The following is a 19,134-nucleotide window of genomic DNA, read 5'->3' as shown; positions in this document are numbered from 1 at the left end:
CAACACCTCTCCTCCCAGCAGAAATGAGACTAGATTCTGTCATACAGTCAAGAAAAAAGACTCTCTAGATAAGAGCTCTGTAAGTCCTGAAGCAACATGCAAATTATTACTTTGGTATCCAAATGAATTTATTTGAAAATTAATCTAAATATTGTGAAAACAGTAACAATGGTTTTTGTTGTCCCATAACCCTGAAAGAGTGCCCAATATGCCCAATATGCCATTGGGCTACATTAGCATTCGACATGGATGAATGGATATGTTACTTGCACCAGCTCAAGCAAATTGATGAACAACAGATGACAGTGAAACAATGATTGTGAAAGTTAAGCTCTTTTCTCAAAGCTCCAACCACTTACAGGAGTTATTATATTCTTCTAGGAAAAATCTCTACAACTCATTTCTCAATTTGTTTTAGAGATTAGAAACTACTCTTCTTTCCCAATACCATTGTCGACACACCTTGAACTGATAAATATTCTGAATTTCCATTATACCACTGCTGATAGAAGGCAATGCTTAAAGCAAAATTGTGCTTAAAGCTGTGTGATTCTCTTTTTTAGGAAGATAAGGTACATTTCACAGGAATATAACAGCTTGGACAAATTATAAAATAAAAAATTATTGTGAATGTCTTAAATTCATCTATTAATTCCTCTAAGAAATTCCCCATGCACATTTTTATGTTTAGTCCTTTCTCATTCTCTGGTTCACCATATTTTTCCTCCATAACTACAAATCTGTGCTCAAGTTTGCATCATTTTTCTACTTAAATTAACATAGTTCCCTGTTTCCACTTGCTTTTTTCCGATCATGACCATATATTTCACGGAAAGTTAACGTTTAAAAGAGTACAATTTTATCATACACAGAAATGTGTTTATGTAGATTTTAACATAATTTGATATACAAGTATCTATATAAAAACTACTTTAAATAATATTTATAAGTTACTGCAAAATATATGCACACTATAAATTTATACTAGCTTTTTATGAACAATGAGTATTATTCTGTGCCCTTCATAGAAAACAAAAGTAAGACCTTATCTCTGATCTGCTTGGTCTTTACTCCATAGACAATGGGGTTGAGTGCAGGAGGAATAACAATGTAAAGGTTGGCAAACATGATGTGGAAGGTGCGTGAGACATTGTGTCCAAAACGATGGGCAAGGATGGAGAAAAAGGCAGGTGTGTAAAACATGAGGATCACACAAACATGGGAACCACAGGTGCCAAGTGCCTTTTGGCGGGCATCTCGGGAGGGGAGGCGAAAAACAGCACAGAGAATGAGAGTGTAAGAGACAGCAATTAGAACCACATCTGAGATAACTGTCATGATAGGAACACAAAAGCCATACCATATGTTGATGGAGATATCGGCACAAGCAAGCCTTGCAACACCTATGTGTTCACAGTATGTGTGAGGAATGATGCGTGTCTTGCAGAAAGGTAGGCGTGTGAGCAAGAAGACATCTGGCAGGATGATGCAGAAACTTCGAAAAGAAATACCCACGGCAATCTTGATGATGGTCTTGGGAGTCAAGATAGTGGTATACCGCAAGGGAGAACAGATGGCCACATAGCGATCAAAGGCCATGGCCATGAGGATAGCTGAATCTAAGACAAAGCTATAGTGCAGGAAGAACATTTGTGTAAGGCACCCTGCAAATGTGATTTTTCGATCCTCAAGCCAAAAGATACTAAGTGTTTTAGGAACACCAGCAGTGGATAAGATGAGGTCCGTCATAGCTAGCATAGAGAGAAAGAAAAACATGGGTTCATGAAGGCTCCGCTCCACTGCAATGAGGTAGAGAAGGATGCAGTTTCCCACCACAGCCACAATATAGATGATGAAGAAAGGAATCCCAATCCACACGTGGAATTGCTCCAGACCTGGGATCCCCACCAAAATGAAGGTTCCTGGGTTGTAAGCGCTCTGGTTGAAAATGACCATGGCAGATTGCAGTTGCATGAACCTGAGATCCTGAGGACAGATGGTGATAAATAAAATTGAGAGCCATTTAACTCACTTTCATTTCTGTGAATCTCACTCCCAATCACAAATCATTATTGACTCCTAAAGACAAAAATGCCATGAAGTTTATATTGCAAAGTGAAAACTTTTGAAGTGAAAGAAGGCTGGCATTATAATGATGACAAGATTTTAGTGTAAATCAAAATTTCTCAAATATTTGGAATATATAGCCAGTCAATACTGAGGTTATCTTCTTTCAAAGCACCTCCTTTCATTTACAGATTCGTTTCTAGTAATTATCCAGATTATTTGCAGTTACTGTTTTTATACACTATAGCACTGATGTAGATTACCAAAATACTAGATATACTTTTCCATAAATTGGTTTATAGTGTATATGAGCTACAATATATAGTTTACAACAGCTATATAGCTTATAGTTTATATATAGCTCATAGTTTATAGTTGGCATGGTTTATAGCTTATACATTGTTTTTTGTGTATTCTTGTTTTTCATTGTGGAATGCAGCCTCTATGCAGGATAATTATTGGCTCTTTTCAATGTATCTCATGGCAATGGCAATTACATTTTTTTAACCTTATGCCATTGAATTAGACCTTTATTTTTTATAATCTAGTTGAAAATTAGGTTTCTTATTATTTTAAAAGTAAATTTCTATAGTGTCCTATGTACTAATATAGCTTGTTTTCTTTCATATGTCATATACTTTGAATTTTTAAACGCATTTTTTTATTTTTTTTATTTTTTTTATTAGTGAAACACCATGAGGTACAGTTGTAGGCTAACAAGTTGTTGTGCTTGGGTTTCAGTTATGTAATGATCTAGTACCCATCCCACCACCGGTGCCCATTCTCCACCCCAACCAATCCCAGTATCCCTCCCACCCCCCCATTTCCCATCCCACCTTGCCTCTGTGGCAGGGCACTCCCTTTTGTTCTATCTCTCCTTTTGAGTGCTGTAGTCTGTAGAAGAGACATTGGGTGGCAATCACGTTCGGTCCATAGATTACTTTCAGCATGCATCTTCCATCCTGGGCTGATCTTCCCACCACCCTTTATTTGGTGCTCCCTTTTCTATCTGAGCTGCCTTTACCCCTAGAGTGTGCGGCTGGCCTCTAAACCATGGAGTGAACAACCTGGTATTTATCACAGCTGTTCTCGGGTGTTAGTCTCTTATTTTGTTACTTTATGTTACCCAGATGAATGCAATCTTTCTATGTCTGTCCCTCTCTTTCTGACTCATTTCGCTTAGCATAATATTTTCCATGTAGTACCACTTGTATGTAAATTTCATGACTTCATTTTTTCTAACTACTACATAGTACTCCATTGTGTAGATGTACCAAAGTTTCTTTAACCAGTCATCTGTTCTCGGGCACTCAGGTTTTTTCCATATTCTAGCTATTGTAAACAGTGCTGCAATGAACAAACAAGTGCAGATGTCACTTCGACTATACTTTTTGGCCTCTCCGGGGTATATTCCCAGGAGTAGTATTGCTGGGTCAAATGGGAGCTCAATTTCTAATTTGCTCAATACCTTTTTATTGCCAATTAAATAATCAAATTCAACTTCACAAGCACTAGTTGAATTCCTGCAGTTGAGTTTTAAAATACATTGGTATGTGTTACTTGGGCTGGAGCGATAGCACAACAGGTAGGGCGTTTGCCTTGCACACAGCCAACATGGCCGACCTGAGTTTGATTCCTCCACCCGTCTTGGAGAGCCTGGCAAGCTACCGAGAGTATCACGCCCATGACAAAGCCTGGCAAGCTACCCGTGATGTATTCGATATGCCAAATACAGTAACAACAAGTCTCACAATGAAGACGTTGCAGGGCCTGCTCAAGCAAATCTATGAACAACGGGAGGAAAGTGACAGTGACAGTGATGTGTTACTTAATTTGAATGAAATTTTTCCAATAGATAATTTTTCTATAAAGGAAAAAGTGGCTTGAAATATCATATATACTACACAGCAATAAAATATTCTAAAACTTTGATAGTCACAATTTCTATCTAAAAGAAAGATTGTTTCTCTGTGAACACATCGTATTATATAGATACAGAATACTCCCACAGACAAGATACAGCCAGTTACATCTTACTATTTGTTTTTGGGCTTTTCATATGTTTATCGATTACTTAAAAATGAATTGCTTCTTAATAATCTTTTCTCCTGGGGTTTTGCTCACTTATTTTTTAAGCATTTGAATTTTAACATTTTTTAAGAGTCTCATTCAGTACCAAATTAGCTAGCCTGGTGATTGGATTTTAACATTTTTAAAATCATTCAACCTTAAGCATTCTCTGATTTATATTGACTTACAATTGCATTCCTTACACATTTTGTTTTCACTTTTGGGTCACACCCAGCAATGCTCAGGGGTTACTCCTGGCTCTGCACTCAGGAATTACTTCTAGCAGTGCTCAGGGGTCCGTATGGAATGCAGGGATTGAACCCAAGTTGGCCTTGTGCAAGGCAAACACCCTACCCATTGTCCTATTACTCAGGCGTGTATTCCTTTCACACTTTTGGATTATATTTTTATGCATATAAAATAAAGCCAAACACAAAGTTCTACTTCTTCACTATCTTCCTTTCTTGACAAGTACAGAATTTTGGCATAGAGCTTATGTTCTATATCAAGAAAGCTAGGAACATCCAGACCTATTTCAAAATTTACCTGTTTTGTGAACCTGCCTCAAATTTTAATTCTTGGTTTTGCATTTTTAAGTATAATCATTTAGCTCTTTTGAGACAAAGTAAGAAACTCCCCCCAAATGTATTTGGCACAAATGATTATGCTATAAAGTTCATTATATCAGCGATGTCAATTTGGTCACAATGTGAAGAAAATAGAAGAGGCATAAAAGCTAACAAAAAGTACCTATAAACACATATCCTCATACTTCAACACAACTTAAGACCTGTGGGTTCTTGTTATGTGTATGCTAAGAAATTGAGTAAAGAATAATTTCTATGGCTTTTCTTAACACAACGGTGTTATTCTTTATCTATTTTAATCTTTTGACACCCATTTTTAGTAGCATATATTCAAGTACTGAGGCCCCGATATCAGCTTATAAATAAGAATTGTTCAACAAAGAAAATTACTGTACCCAAACCTTGGCTCATAGAAATGAAGCTCAAAAGTTTCCCTTCTTTTTTCTCTTTGTCTCCAAATCCTAGTATCAAATGAACCGCTACAAACAGTCAGTACTCACTTGATCTTGATGCAGCATCAAACAGACAGAAGAGAGACTGTGCTCACAAGCACACAGAAAATCCACAAGATTGCAGTGAGACACAGACACACCAAAACACTTAAAAATAGTCAGGGGAGAGATAGTACTGATAGACTGATTCCCAGCTCTTTTTTTTTTCTGGGAGAGGTTTAGTGTAGGAAAGAAGGTGATGGTTAGGGCCTTAGGGACCCTGACACACTATTGTCTCATTCCCAAGGGAAGTGAACCTCAAGAGGTTTGTGTTAACTCTGCCCAAAGGTGTGTTTCATTTGCAAGTGCATGAGACTTAATGTTTCTGTGAGTTTGGGCTGTGTGAGGAAGCCTATCTGATTATTTAGGTTTTTTTTTTTTCAGCTCCTGCCCTCAGCATATTATTCAATTAATAGCTGTAAAAGTTGAAACTATAGTACTTCCTTCTCCTTTTATGTACAAATTAACAAGTCAAACAGATGTTTTATGAAGCTCCTTGTGAACATATTTAAGACAGTGGTAGATTCACAGTGCACATGTGAAAATGCTTGTATGGCCAATTTCAAGCTATTCTAATATTACCTTTCAGTGTAGAAGATTTTCTAAATTTCATAATTGATATTTCTTCTTTTTCCCCCTGTAGCACCAGTCATACAGATCTCAGCCAAAAATAAATAAATAAATAATTGATCAAGCATAAAGCCAAGGGGATAGTGCAAAGGGCTGGTGTGTTTGATTTGCATACTTAAATCCCAGACTCAATCCTGAACTTCACATGGTCCTCAGAGAACCCCAGAATTGCCCAATAATGGAGAGCTTGGAGTTGTACCAGGGCACTACCAGGTGTGGCCAAAAATAAATAAAGAAAAAAGGAAAAGAAAAAAAAAGAACTAGAAGATAGAAAAGTTCCTTTCTTGGGTCTGCAGAGCAGTAGTCCATCCTTAGACACACCTCATGAGAAGATCAAGTTCGGTGCATAATAACAGCCTCTTCGGAGTAACTTTAGCTAAAAATTCTCTGTTAACTTCTAAGGTATTATGAACCAAAGTACATAAACTACTCTTAAAAAAACCCTTCTGTGTTCCTAATTTCAGTAAATGCATTGCTGTTCCCCAAAAAAGATACTTTATATCTATTCTCTTTTGTTTCTCTTCTTCAGACTCCAACACCTTTTCTTGAATACTAAAATTATTTAAATAGAAACCTAGCATATCATATTTTCCATTTGCCTTTTGCTCAGTGCATTTCCACACTGAACTGGACTGTTCTCTATATCTTATGAAACTGCTTGATAACATATTTAATACAGTGGTAGATTAACAGTGCTTCAAAATTGTTTATACGTATGGCTTTATCTTAACATGGGCATCTTTCATTATAGTTGGATACAGTTTACAAATAATTCAATTTCCAAAGGTTATCTTTCTATATCCTACATTGCAAGTTGATAATGTTTTGAACATAGATCTATCAAATGAACATCAATTATAATGTACTAAGTGGAGTTTTAATTTGCAATATTTACATGGGAATATGTAGAATTAAATCTTGAAAATTTCCCATTCTTATCTTTGACTCTCTCCCCCTAAAGACATATATTTTTTGACTGATAAATGTGTGGAGAGAAACATAGACATAGATAATTTGCATGAGTTTTATAATAGTACCTGGTCCATACAAATTTTGTATAATATTGGGCTTACTGCTGCTGTAACCTAGGTAATCAGGAGAATTTCTGCTGAGCCACTTAATAATATCCTCTGTAATATAATAGAAACATATTCTGGTGCTTTTAATTCTCTATAGGGTCACACTATAAAAATTTGTATTATACTTCCCAATGCTTCACTTTCACTTAAATAACAGAAACAAAAAGACTATTCTTTTCCTCACAAGAAGTAGTTCCATTAGCATAGTGTAGGAGCAATGCCTCAAGACAATTCTGTCCCCAGAGAAGTGAAATTAATCTTTTAAAATAGATATTGACACAATTCAACAATGATCATGAATATAATACATGTTAAATTTGAAATTATATTAGTATATTAGATTTTTAAATAATCAAATAATTAAATATTAGAATAGGAATTTCTTTATGCCTATTTTGGTATTTTTTACATGTGAACTTTGATCTGTATCAACTTATGAGTTCTCATTTGAAAATTATTTCAGTCATATACAGCTGTTTTAATATCATTTTTAAAACATTATCCACTGAATTAGTTTTTGATTTTTAAGGGTCCTCACTCTTCTCCTATGTGTTGCCAGAAATAGAGACCAGGACTTCCTTGGTATGGGCTCTGTCACGTAAGCATCTCTCCAGTCATTGGTTCATTTCTAATTAGACAAGTCTGTCTTTACCTCAGGCAGTTAAAGGAATTAGTCAAAACAAACTTCCCAAAAAGACTCTGAAATTTATTGGAGATAATTTCCTTTAACTCGGGGATATGGTGCCACCAGCAGGTCAATCTGTACCTGTGAGGCGAGTGCATCTGCAGCCTGATGGCGCCCTTCATTCAGATTTTCAGATACCCCAAAATTGCTCCTGTGCCTTTGGCCGGACCCAAAAACTTGGGGCAAAGTTTAGCAGGAAACTAAAAAGCCAAAGGTTATATATGTGGGAGACACACCCACAAACTACCTCCGGCTCAGCTATATAATTGGAGGCATGGCCTCTCTGGTTTCTGATCGAACTGCTTAATGGCCATGATCCCAGAGATTCAGAATCGAATCTCGGAACCCAACGGTTTTTGGCAGAAATGCATCCTGTTCCTGTAGTAAGTTACTGGTGCTGGGACACTCCAGGTGGGAATAGGTTTCGTGCCTTGTTCTGTTCCCCCTGACCGCCCAGTAACCACCATCCTCCAGAGGCCACTGGACAGTCAGGTTTGGGCCCGCAGTGACAAGACACTAAGGGCCTCATGGGATGGGGGTGGAGCTGGCCCTTTCCTCTCCACCCCAATGAGACCCCAAGTCGCAGCCCACAAATGGCCTCTCTAGCTCCTGATCAATCTGCTTAAAGGCCATGATCCGAGTCAGAAACAAATCTCGAAAACCATTGGCTTTTGGCAGAAATGCGTCCAGACCCACAGGAGGTTACTGTCGCCGGGCCACCCCAGGGGGGAAAGGATGCTGTCCCTCTGTCTGCTCCCCCTAGGTGACTCGGTAGCCGCCATCTTCCAGAGGCCATTGGACAGTCAGGTTTGTGCCCTCAGTGATGAGACATGCGGGGCCTCATGGGCTGGGGTGGAGCCAGCACTTTCCTCCCCGTCCCAAGGAGACCTGGAGTCACTGCCCATTAACGGCCTTTCTGGCTCCTGATCAAGCTGCTTAACAGCCATGAACCAAGAGACTCAGGAACAAATCTCAGAACCCAGCAGGTTTTGGCAGAAATCCCTCCAGATTTAAGTGTTAAAATTTTGGAATTTCAAAATCGCATGGCCACTACTGCAGCCACACGATATCATAAGTTATTCATAACCAGCAATAGAAAACAAATTGTCTATGGTTGCCTTTTCAGCAGATCTGGGTGTTGGGGTAAAGTCCCAAATAATAATGGTGGGTCAGGTGTCAAAATATTGAATGTAATCAAAGTAGAGAGAGAGTAATGTGGAAATCATCTGCCCCACAGGTAAGGGGAGGGTGTGGGATGGGGGTATACTGGGGGATTTTGGTGATGGAGAAAAGTAAGGTGGAGTTCATGCCCAATTTAATCAGCTAAAAATTGGCTGAATAAATAGCAGTACTCCTACATAAAAAAAAAAAATTTTCCTTTAACTATTCTTTCCTCCGTGCAGTTTAGGATTATGGTTTTTATCCGGAGGACATGCTGCATTGGGCCATTCAAAAATTCTATCTCCGATTTAGCTTTGAGGGGAGTACAAGGGTTTTTCTGTCATTAGACCACTGCCACTTTTACTGGTTCCCTTGTATACAGACCTATTGTATAGCCAGGCTAATAAATGTCTTAGGTTTCTTTTTAAAAAAAGTAAAAGCTGTCCATTTATGGAGTTTTAAGGTATGTATGAAAGGACAATATACATTAACTGATGACATCTTGATGACATCTGTTCTACCCCAATCTCTCTCTCTCTCTCTCTCTCTCTCTCTCTCTCTCTCTCTTTCTTTCTCTTTTTCTTTGTCTCTCTCTATTTCTCTCTCCTTTTGAGCATTAAGGTTTGCAATACAGGTAATGAAAGGTTATCATGTTTAGCCCTTTATCTACTTTCACCTCTCACACTGTCACTGTCCTCCCATTATTCATCGATTTTGCTCAAGCAGGCCCAGTAAAGTCTTCATTATGACACTAGTTATTGCGTTTGGCATATTGATTATGTCACAGATAGCTTGCCAGGCTCTGCTGTGGGAGTGAGATACTCTTGATAGCTTGCCGGGCTCTCGGAGAGGGATGGAGGAACCGAACCTGGGTCTTTTGGGTTGGCTGGATGCAAGACAAATGCCCTACCCGCTGTGCTATTACTCCAGCCTTTCAGCACTCAGGTCTTCATTATTCAGAGTGATCATTTCCAGCTACTACTGTCACAGTGGACTTCTCTATCCTAACTGCCCCCTCTCCCTCCACCACCTGTACCAAACTTCGAAGTGTAGGCCAGTCCTCCTAGTCCTTGTTTCTAGTGGGTATTAATCTACTACTATATTTAATATGTCACATATTAGTGCAGTCATTCTATGTTTGTCCCGTTCCTTCTGACTCACTTCACTCAGCATGATACTCTCCATGCCATCCATTTATAAACAAATTTCGTGACTTCATTTTCTCAGGTGGCTGCATAGCATTCCATTGTGTAGATGTAATGTTGTTTCATTATGCAGTCATGTGTTCTCAGCTACTAGGGTTGTTTGAGGAATCTGGCTATTGTGAAGAGTTTATGGCTTATTTTTAACCAATCTTACTGATCTTTTTCATGACCAACTTCTTGATTTTATCAGCACAGCGGATAGGGCGTTTGCCTTGCACGCAGTCAACCCAGGTTCTATTCCTCCCTCTTTCTCAGAGATCCCGGGTTCGATTCCTCCCTCCCTCTTGGAGAGCCTGGCAAGCTACTGAGAGTATCCCACCTGCATGGCAGAGCCTGGCAAGCTCCCCATGGCATATTAGATATGCCAAAACCAGTAACAAGTCTCAAAATAGAATGTTACTGGTGCCCGCACAAGGAAATTGATGAACAATGGAATGACAGTGCTACAGTGCCATGCAGTTTCTTAGGGGGAAGGGTTGTGCCACATCCAGTAGTGCTCGGGGGACATCCTAGTTTTTTTTGTTTTGGTTTTTGGGCCACATTGGCCATGCTCATGGATTATTCCTGGCTCTGCACTCAGAAACTACTCCTGACAGTGCTCATATGGGATGCTGTGGATCAAATCCAAGTTGTCCACATGCAAGGCAAATTCCCTACCCACTCTGCTCTCTCTGGTTCAGGAGCTACCCTAGCTTTGTGCTCCAGAGGGACCATAGCAGTGCTTGATGCTTGGGCAACAAATATTGTACAAGGGATTTAAACCAGGGTTGATAGTATTCAAGGAAAGTTCCTTAGCTCTGATCCTATTTCATTTACTTCTACTCTAAATTTTATTATTTGCTTTCTTCTGATTAGCACTAGTTCTGTGTATTTCATCTTTTCATTGTTCCTTCATGTATAAGGTTAGATTATTTTTTAGACTTTTATTGTGTATTAGTGTGTATTAATTATCCATTTGAAAAGACAAAGCTGAGTGAAAAGGGCCCTGGATGAGACAACACTGTACAACTTTGTAGTCTTGAGAAAATCCTAATTTCTCTCTTACTATATATTTTTTTCATTTGTGTAATGATGATTTTTGTTTATTTCCCCAAAAGGTGGTATGCTGTTTTGAGTAACATGCACAAAACGTAAATTCCACAATTGGCTTCAAATAATTAATACAGCTTAGTTGCATGACTTGGAATAAGTTAACATAAGGTAAAGTTCATGGAATCACATGCATTGGAATCACATGAGGTAGGTGTTGAACCTGTAGACTTTACTAATACCACAATTCGTGCAAAATACATTTCTTCCATTTAGAAGTACAGGATAGAATATGATAATGAAGATATTTCACATATGTTTCCAGGATTGCATGTTTTCAGTCTCTAGTTTAAATAAGCTTTTTGTGTTTACTTTGACAAAAAAAATCCCAATTAATCAGAAAAAAAAAAACAACTGTAATAATGTTTTGTATTTTAGCATATTTTAATAGTCGTTTCTCATAAAAGGTTTTTTTCTTTCTGGAATTTTGAGTGTATTGATTTGTGTATGGGCATAATAACAGACTGAATGGAAGCAGCTGAGATAAATAACAGCATCTGTGTGCAAACATTATCTTTTTTATTAATTAATGTTGAAGTACTGCTATTAATTCAGCTACTGATTAGGCTGATTGAATTGGGTATGAACTCCACCTTACTTTTTTAAAAAATGTTTTATAATTTTATTTATTGAATCACTGTGAGAGTAGCTACAAAGCTTTCAGGTTTAAGTCCTGGTCATACAATGAAACATTCATACCTTCACGAGTGCCCATTCGCCATCACCCAAAACCCCCGTATACCCTCATTCCACACCTTTCCCCTACCTGTGGGGCAGATGATTTCCACATTACTCTCTCTCTACTTTGATTACATTCAATATTTTGACACCTGGCCCTCCATTATTATTTGGGATTTTACCCCAACACTTGGATATGCCAAAAAGGCAACAGTAGACAATCTGTTTTCAACTGCTGGTGATGAATAACATATGTTGTCACGCAGCTGCAGCAGTGACCACACGATTTTGGAATTCCAAAATTTTAACACTTAAATTTGGAGGGATTTCTGCCAAAACCTGCTGGGTTCCAAGATTTGTTTCTGAGTCTCTGGGATCATGACTGTTTAGCAGCTTGATCAGGAGCCAGAGAGGCCCTTTGTGGGCGGCGACTCGGGGTCTCGTTGGAACGGGGAGGAAAGGGCTGGCTCCACACAGATCCCGTGAGGCCCCACATGTCTCATCACTGCAAGCCAAAAACTGACTGTCCAATGGCCTTTGGTGGATGGCGGCCACTGAGCCACCTAGGAGGAGCAGGCGGAGGGACAGCACCCTTTCCCCCCTGGGGCAGCCCGGCGACAGTAACCTACTACAGGGTCCAGACGTATTTCTGCCAAAAGCCACTGGGTTTCGAGATTTGTTTCTGAGTCTCTGGGATCATTGCTGTTATAGAGCTTGATCAGGATCCAGAGAGGTCATTTGTGGGCGGCGACTTGGGGTCTCCTTGGGATGAAGAGGTAAGTGCTGGCTCCACCCCCATTCCATGAGGCCCCACGTGTCTCATCACTGTGGGCCCAAATCTGACTGTCCTGTGGCCTCTGGAGGATGTCAGCCACCAGGCCACCTGGAGGAACAGGCCAAGGCATGAAACCTGTTCCCACCTGGGGTGGCCCGGCACTGGTAACCTATTGCAGGGACTGGACGCATTTCTGCCAAAAGCCATTGGGTTTCGAGATTTATTTCTGAGTCTCTTTGGATCATGATCATTTATCAGTTCTATCAGGAACCAGATTATCCAATTATATAGCTGAACCAGAGGTGATTTGTGGGTGTGTCTCCAACATACCTAACTTTTGACCACTTACTTTCTTGGTAAAGTTTGCCCCAAGTTTTTGGGGTCTGACCAAAGGCACAGCAGCAATTTGGGGGTATCAGGAAGTCTGAAGGCACCATCAAGTTGTGCACTCACCTCACAGGTACAGATTGACCTTCTGGCGGCACCATACCCCTGAAAACATTATTTATTCCTGGGAGTTTTGCATGAGGGTGTAAAGCTGCACTCCTTCTTTGTGGAATTTTTACCTTCAGTTGACTCCATAATTTCCAATGACAACAGTTTTGCCTGTCTAAGGAGTTAGTGAAATGAAAATTCAACTTAAAGCACATGATACTGTCAGTTGTATTTTTGTTTTGGGGCCCCATCTGGAGGTGCTCAGGGTTTAACTCCGACTATGCATTTAGAGATCACTCCCTTAGGGTTCAGGGAACAATATGGGGTGGTGGGCATGAACTCAGTTTGGTTGCCTACAAGGCAAACACCATATCACCAGTAGTATCTCTCTGGCACTAGCAAAGTATTTTACATGACAACTTTATGAATGCACATATAATGCTAGCATAATGATTATTTTTATGTTGTGTTTTTGTATGGTTATATATATTATATTTTATTTTATTTCAGTGAAAAAATAATTATTCTTTCAACAGTTTTGTTGGCAAAGTGAATTCTATAGAAAGCATTGTCAAAAATGTAGCTTAGCTTTAATTTTGATATAAAAGTATGCATTTTGTATTTGTTTGGTAGTCACAACCTGAGGAGCTCCAGGGCCACTCCTGGCTCTGTGAAAGGTAGTCACTCCCAGCAGTGGTCATCTCAGGGAACCTTCCAGTGCTAGAAATTAAACTCAGGCCTTCTACACTCAATGCGTGTATTTATTCCATTGAATATCTCTCTAGGCTAAAAAGTATGTGTCCAATGGACAGTGATACATATAGAAAAATACAATGCATTCACCTGAGGTGCTCACATTTTTAATAATTCCATAAAATCTTGCAAGTGTATATAGGCTTTTAACTTGATTTATTCACAATTTCTTTCACAACATTTTGAAATTGTAACGCTGAAAGATAAAATATCATGAATTCAAGTTTCCACATTAATCCCCTAGATTCATAAACCCACATTGATAAGTACTGTAAACTTTCATTTTCATGTTCATTCTAGTTGTACGTTTTGTGAAGTGTGTCCTATGCATTGTAATATAATAAAAATTAATATTTGTATAATTTTAGCTTACCTTTATTTCCTACAAATTAAATGGCTGGATTTTACAACAGCATTAATAATTATATTGGGAGAGAGTCACACCCATGGTGCTCATGGCTTACTCCACACTCTCTGCTCAGAATCACTCCTGAAGGGCCGGGGGGACCATATGGAGTGCCAGGAATCAAACTCTGGTTGGCTACATGAAAGCTAAGCACCCTACGTGCTTTACTACCTCTCCAGCTCAGATTTTTAGATATTAAAAATACACAATCAATTAGTTGATAGAGGGTCTTCAACAGTTGGTTGTGGTTAGGTATAGTAACTGCATATATCATGCCATAATATTCACATTATTATAAACAAGTGAGCTAAACTATAAGAATTAAAATTTTAAAAGAAGTAAATTTTAAAACTTAATTGGTGGCTCTTACTCACTGATAATTTGAGTAGAACTAAGTTTTTTTTAATTTTTGTTTGTGAAACAACATGAGATACAGTTGCAGATTTACAAATTGTTGTGTTTGGGTTTCAGTTATACAGTGATCAAGTGCCCATTCTCAACCACCACTGCTCCCAGTATCCCTCCCATCCCCATCCCCCCATCCCACCCTGCCTCTGTGGCAGGGCATTCCCTCTCTCTCTCCTTTTGGGTGATCTGGTTTGCAAAAGAGGTATTGAGTGGCAATCATATTCAGTCTATAGTCTACTTTCAGCATACATCTCCCATCCTGAGAGGATCCTCCCAACACAATTTATTTGGTGCTCCCTTCTCTATTTGAGCTCCCTTTTCCCCTAGCGTGTTGGGATAGCCTCCAAGCCATGGAGTAAACCTCCTGGTACCTATCTGGGCTATTCTTGGGTATTAGTCTCTTATTTTGTTACTTTATGTTACCCAGATGAATTAATCATTCTACGTCAGTCCCTTGCTTTCTGACTCATTTCACTTACTATGATACTTTCCATGTAGTACCACTTGTATGTAAATTTCATGATTTCATCTTTTCTAATAGCTACATAGTACTCTATTGTGTAGATGTACCAAAGTTTCTCTAACCAGTCATCTGTTCTTGGGAACTCAGGTTTTTTCCATATTCTAGCTATTGTAAACAGTGCTGCAATGAACAAACAAGTGCAGCTGTCACTTCGACTATACTTTTTTGCCTCCCTGGGATATATTCCCAGGAGTGGTATTGCTGGGTCAAATGGGAGCTCAATTTCTAACTTTTTGAGAATCGTCCGTATTGTTTTCCAAAAGGGCTGAACCATTCATCATTCCCACCAGCAATGAAGGAGGATTCCTTCCTCGCCACATCCGCACCAACACTGGTTGCTTTTGTTCTTTTGGATGTGGGCCAATCTCTGTGGTGTGAAATGATATCTCATTGTGGTTTTGATCTGCATCTCCTGGATGATTAATGATGTAGAGCATTTTCACATGTGCCTTTTAGCCATTCGGATTTCTTCTTTGAGAAAGTTTCTGTTTATTTCATTGCCCCATTTTTGGATGGGGTTGGATATTTTCTTCTTGTGGAGCTCAACCAGTACTTTGTATATCCTTGATATCAAACCCTTGTGAGATGTGTATTGGGTGAATATCTGTTCCGACTCTGTAGACTGTTTTTGTATTTGGATCACTGTTTCTTTTAAGGTGCAGAAGATTCTTAGTTTAAGATAGTCCCATTTGTCTACCTCTGTTTTCACTTGCTTGGCCAGTGGCATGTCATCTTTACTTATGTCTGTAAAATTATTTATTCACATTCATAATTCAATTATTTCCTTTTATGCGATTCTTTTGTCATTCCTGATTCATTTTTGAATGCATTTTCCTAAGTGAGATATGTAAGATTGGCATGAAAGCTTGTAACTGTATCTCACAGTGATTCAATAGCAGTGTCCTGTCTGTAGTACAGTCCTCCCTTTGTTCATAGCTTTGCAAGAGCGGGCACCAGGAGCATCTCCTTTGTGAGACTTGTTGTACTTTTTTGGCATATCAAATATGCCACAGAGAGCTTGCCAGGCTTATACCATGCAGGTGAAATACTCTCTATAGCTTGCCAGGCTCTCCGAGAGGGAGGGAGAAATCGAACACAGGTCGGCCAACAACAAGGCAAAAGCCTTACCAGCTGTGCTATTGCTCCAGCCCGGTGATTCAATAAAACAAAAAAACAAACAAAAAATAAAGATACATAAGGTTTTGGTCAATGTATGTTCCCAAGAAGGTAAAAACCCAAAGAAGCTAAAAGAAAAAAAATTAAAGTTTTGATATATATAAACATATTTAAGCTGTCATGTAAAATTAATTCCTACTTAGATTTAGTCTAATATAAATCAACTCAAGTTACAATAGTCATTTTAAAAGTCTTGTCTTGAAGATTACTTCCCTCTTCAACTCTACTCTGTTTCCATTAGAAACTGTTTAAAGACTGTATCACTAACCTGGGATGAGAATTTCTTTTCCCTAGCTCCATATCTACATTTGCATTTACATTCTCTGTGCCTTGAAAAATCATACTTTGTCAATGAGCTTCAGTTTTCATTTCCAAGAAGTTTTGATGACTCAGTCCCATACGATCTGGCCCACATATCCTCCGACCTCTTTACTCTACTACATCCACAGCTGGAATCTGTCCTCAACTCAGTTCTGTAACAATAGATAATATTTATTTCTAGGACTTAGTAAAAGCACTATGATCACAATGTACACCATTTTCTGAATTCTATGAATATGGATGCATATCACATGTTTGTTTATTTTTCAGGTGCTGTGCCTTCCTCAGCACCTCTCCTCTCAGCAGAAATGAGACTTGATTCTGTGGTGCAATCAAGGAAAAGAGTGTCTAGGTCACAGCTCTTTAAGTCCTGAGGCAATGTGCAAATTCTTAATTTGGCATCCAAATGAATTTATTTGAAAATTAATCTAAATATTGTGAAAGTTATGCTCTTTTCTCAAAGCTCTGACCACTTTCAAGAGTTATTATATTCTTCTAGGAACAATCTCTGCAACTCATTTTCTCAATTTGTTATAGAGAGAAGAAGCTACGCTTCTTAGCCGGCACCGTTGCTGAAACCCCTTGAACTGATGAATACTCTCTATTTCCATTATAGCATTGCTGATAGAATGCAATGCTTGAAGCAGAATTGTGCTTAAAGCTGTGTGATTCTCTTTTTTTAGGAGGAGAAGGTAAAAGCTTGGACAAACTACAAAATAAAAAAATTGTTGTGAATGTCTTAAACCCATCAATTAAGTCCTCTATGAAATTTCCATGCACACTTCCATGTTTAGCCCTTTCTCATTCTCTGGCTCCCCGTATTTTTCCTCTATAACTACAACTCTGTGCTCAAGTTTGCATCAATTTATCTTAAATGTACATATTTCCCTGTTCTCATTTTCTTTTTTTCTGATCTGACTGTATATTTCACAGGAACTTTATCTTTTTAAAAAGTGTACAAATTTTTCATTAACAGAAATGTGTTTATGTATATTTTAACATGATCTGATGCACAAGTACTTACATAAAATTAATTTAAATAATACTTATTTTTAAAATTACTGCAATATATATGCAAACTATAAACTTATTCTAGCTTTATTATGAACAATGAGTATTATTCTGTGCCCTTCATAGAAAACAAAAGTAAGACCTTATCTCTGATCTGCTTGGTCTTCACTCCATAGACAATGGGGTTGAGTGCAGGAGGAATAACAACGTAAAGGTTGGCAAACATGATGTGGAAAGTGCGTGAGACATTGTGTCCAAAACGATGGGCAAGGATGGAGAAAAAGGCAGGTGTGTAAAACATGAGGATCACACAAACATGGGAACCACAGGTGCCAAGGGCCTTTTGGCGGGCATCTCGGGAGGGGAGGCGAAAAACAGCACAGAGAATGAGAGTGTAAGAGACGGCAATAAGAACCACATCTGAGATAACTGTCATGATAGGAACACAAAAGCCATACCAGATGTTGATGGAGATATCGGCACAAGCGAGCCTTGCAACACCTATGTGTTCACAGTATGTGTGCGGAATGATGCGTGTCCTGCAGAAAGGTAGGCGTTTCAGCAAGAAGACAACCGGCAGGATGATGCAGAAACTTCTAAAAGAGATACCCACAGCAATCTTGATGATGGTCTTGGGGGTCAAGATAGTGGTGTACCGCAAGGGAGAACAGATGGCCACATAGCGATCAAAGGCCATGGCCATGAGGATAGCTGAATCTAAGACAAAGCTAAAGTGCAGGCAGAATACTTGTGTAAGGCACCCTTCGAATGTGATTTTTCGATCCTCAAACCAAAAGATACTAAGTGTTTTAGGGACACCAACAGTGGACAAGTTGAGGTCCGTCATGGCTAGCATGGAGAGAAAGAAAAACATGGGTTGGTGAAGACTCCGCTCCACTGCAATGAGGTAGAGAAGGATGCAGTTTCCCACCACAGCCACAATATAGATGATGAAGAAAGGAATCCCAATCCACACGTGGAATTGCTCCAGACCTGGGATCCCCACCAAAATGAAGGTTCCTGGGTTGTAACTGCTCTGATTGATAATGACCATGGCAGATTGCAGCTGCACGAATCTGAGATCCTGAGGACAGATGGTGATAAACAAAATTTGGAGCCATTTCAGTCACTTTCATTTCTTTTTTTCTCACTCCCAATCACATCATTATTGACTCCTAAAGATAAAAATGCCATGCAGTTTATGATTACCTCATGGCAATGACAATTACATTTTTGAGCTCAACACCCATTTATTGCCAATTAAAAAATCAAATTCAACTCCACAAACACTAGCTGAATTCTTGCACTCAAGTTTTAAAATTTGTTGGTAAGTGTTACTTAATTTGAATGAAAATTTTCCTATATCTAATTTTTTAAAGGAAAAAATGGTTTGGAATATCATATACACTACACAACTAAAAATACTCTAAAATTTTGAGAGTCAAAATTTGTATCTAAAAGAAGGTTTGTTTCTTTGTAACATATTCTATTATGTAGATACAGAGTCTGGGACACATAGTCCCACAGATAAGACACAGACAGTTATATCTTACTATTTTTATCTGACTAAGTTTTTGAACTTTT

At 38.7% G+C, this 19,134-nt stretch overlaps 2 protein-coding genes across 2 annotated transcripts; both read right to left on the bottom strand.

Annotated features, from left to right (window-relative positions):
* Positions 1–1,008: 1,008 nt before the first annotated feature.
* LOC130025200 (olfactory receptor 52H1) lies at positions 1,009–1,974 on the bottom strand. Its single transcript, XM_056116146.1, has one exon. It carries the CDS (start codon positions 1,972–1,974, stop codon positions 1,009–1,011), a length of 966 nt encoding a protein of 321 aa, XP_055972121.1.
* A 15,682-nt stretch (positions 1,975–17,656) lies between these two features.
* LOC130025196 (olfactory receptor 52H1-like) lies at positions 17,657–18,616 on the bottom strand. The gene has a single exon (XM_056116143.1). It carries the CDS (start codon positions 18,602–18,604, stop codon positions 17,657–17,659), a length of 948 nt encoding a protein of 315 aa, XP_055972118.1. The 5' UTR covers positions 18,605–18,616.
* Between the last annotated feature and the right edge of the window lie 518 nt (positions 18,617–19,134).

The sequence above is a fragment of the Sorex fumeus genome, unplaced genomic scaffold (assembly GCF_029834395.1).
Source record: "Sorex fumeus unplaced genomic scaffold, SorFum_2.1 ptg000030l, whole genome shotgun sequence".
NCBI lineage: Eukaryota > Metazoa > Chordata > Mammalia > Eulipotyphla > Soricidae > Sorex > Sorex fumeus.
The sequence above is the reverse complement of the archived record's forward strand: the minus strand, read 5'-3'. Positions and strand labels throughout refer to the sequence as shown.

Coding starts and splice junctions, on each gene's coding strand:
- LOC130025200 (XM_056116146.1), bottom strand. CDS start 1,974: ATGCAACTGCAATCTGCCATGGTCATTTTCAACCAGAGCGCTTACAAC.
- LOC130025196 (XM_056116143.1), bottom strand. CDS start 18,604: ATGGTCATTATCAATCAGAGCAGTTACAACCCAGGAACCTTCATTTTG.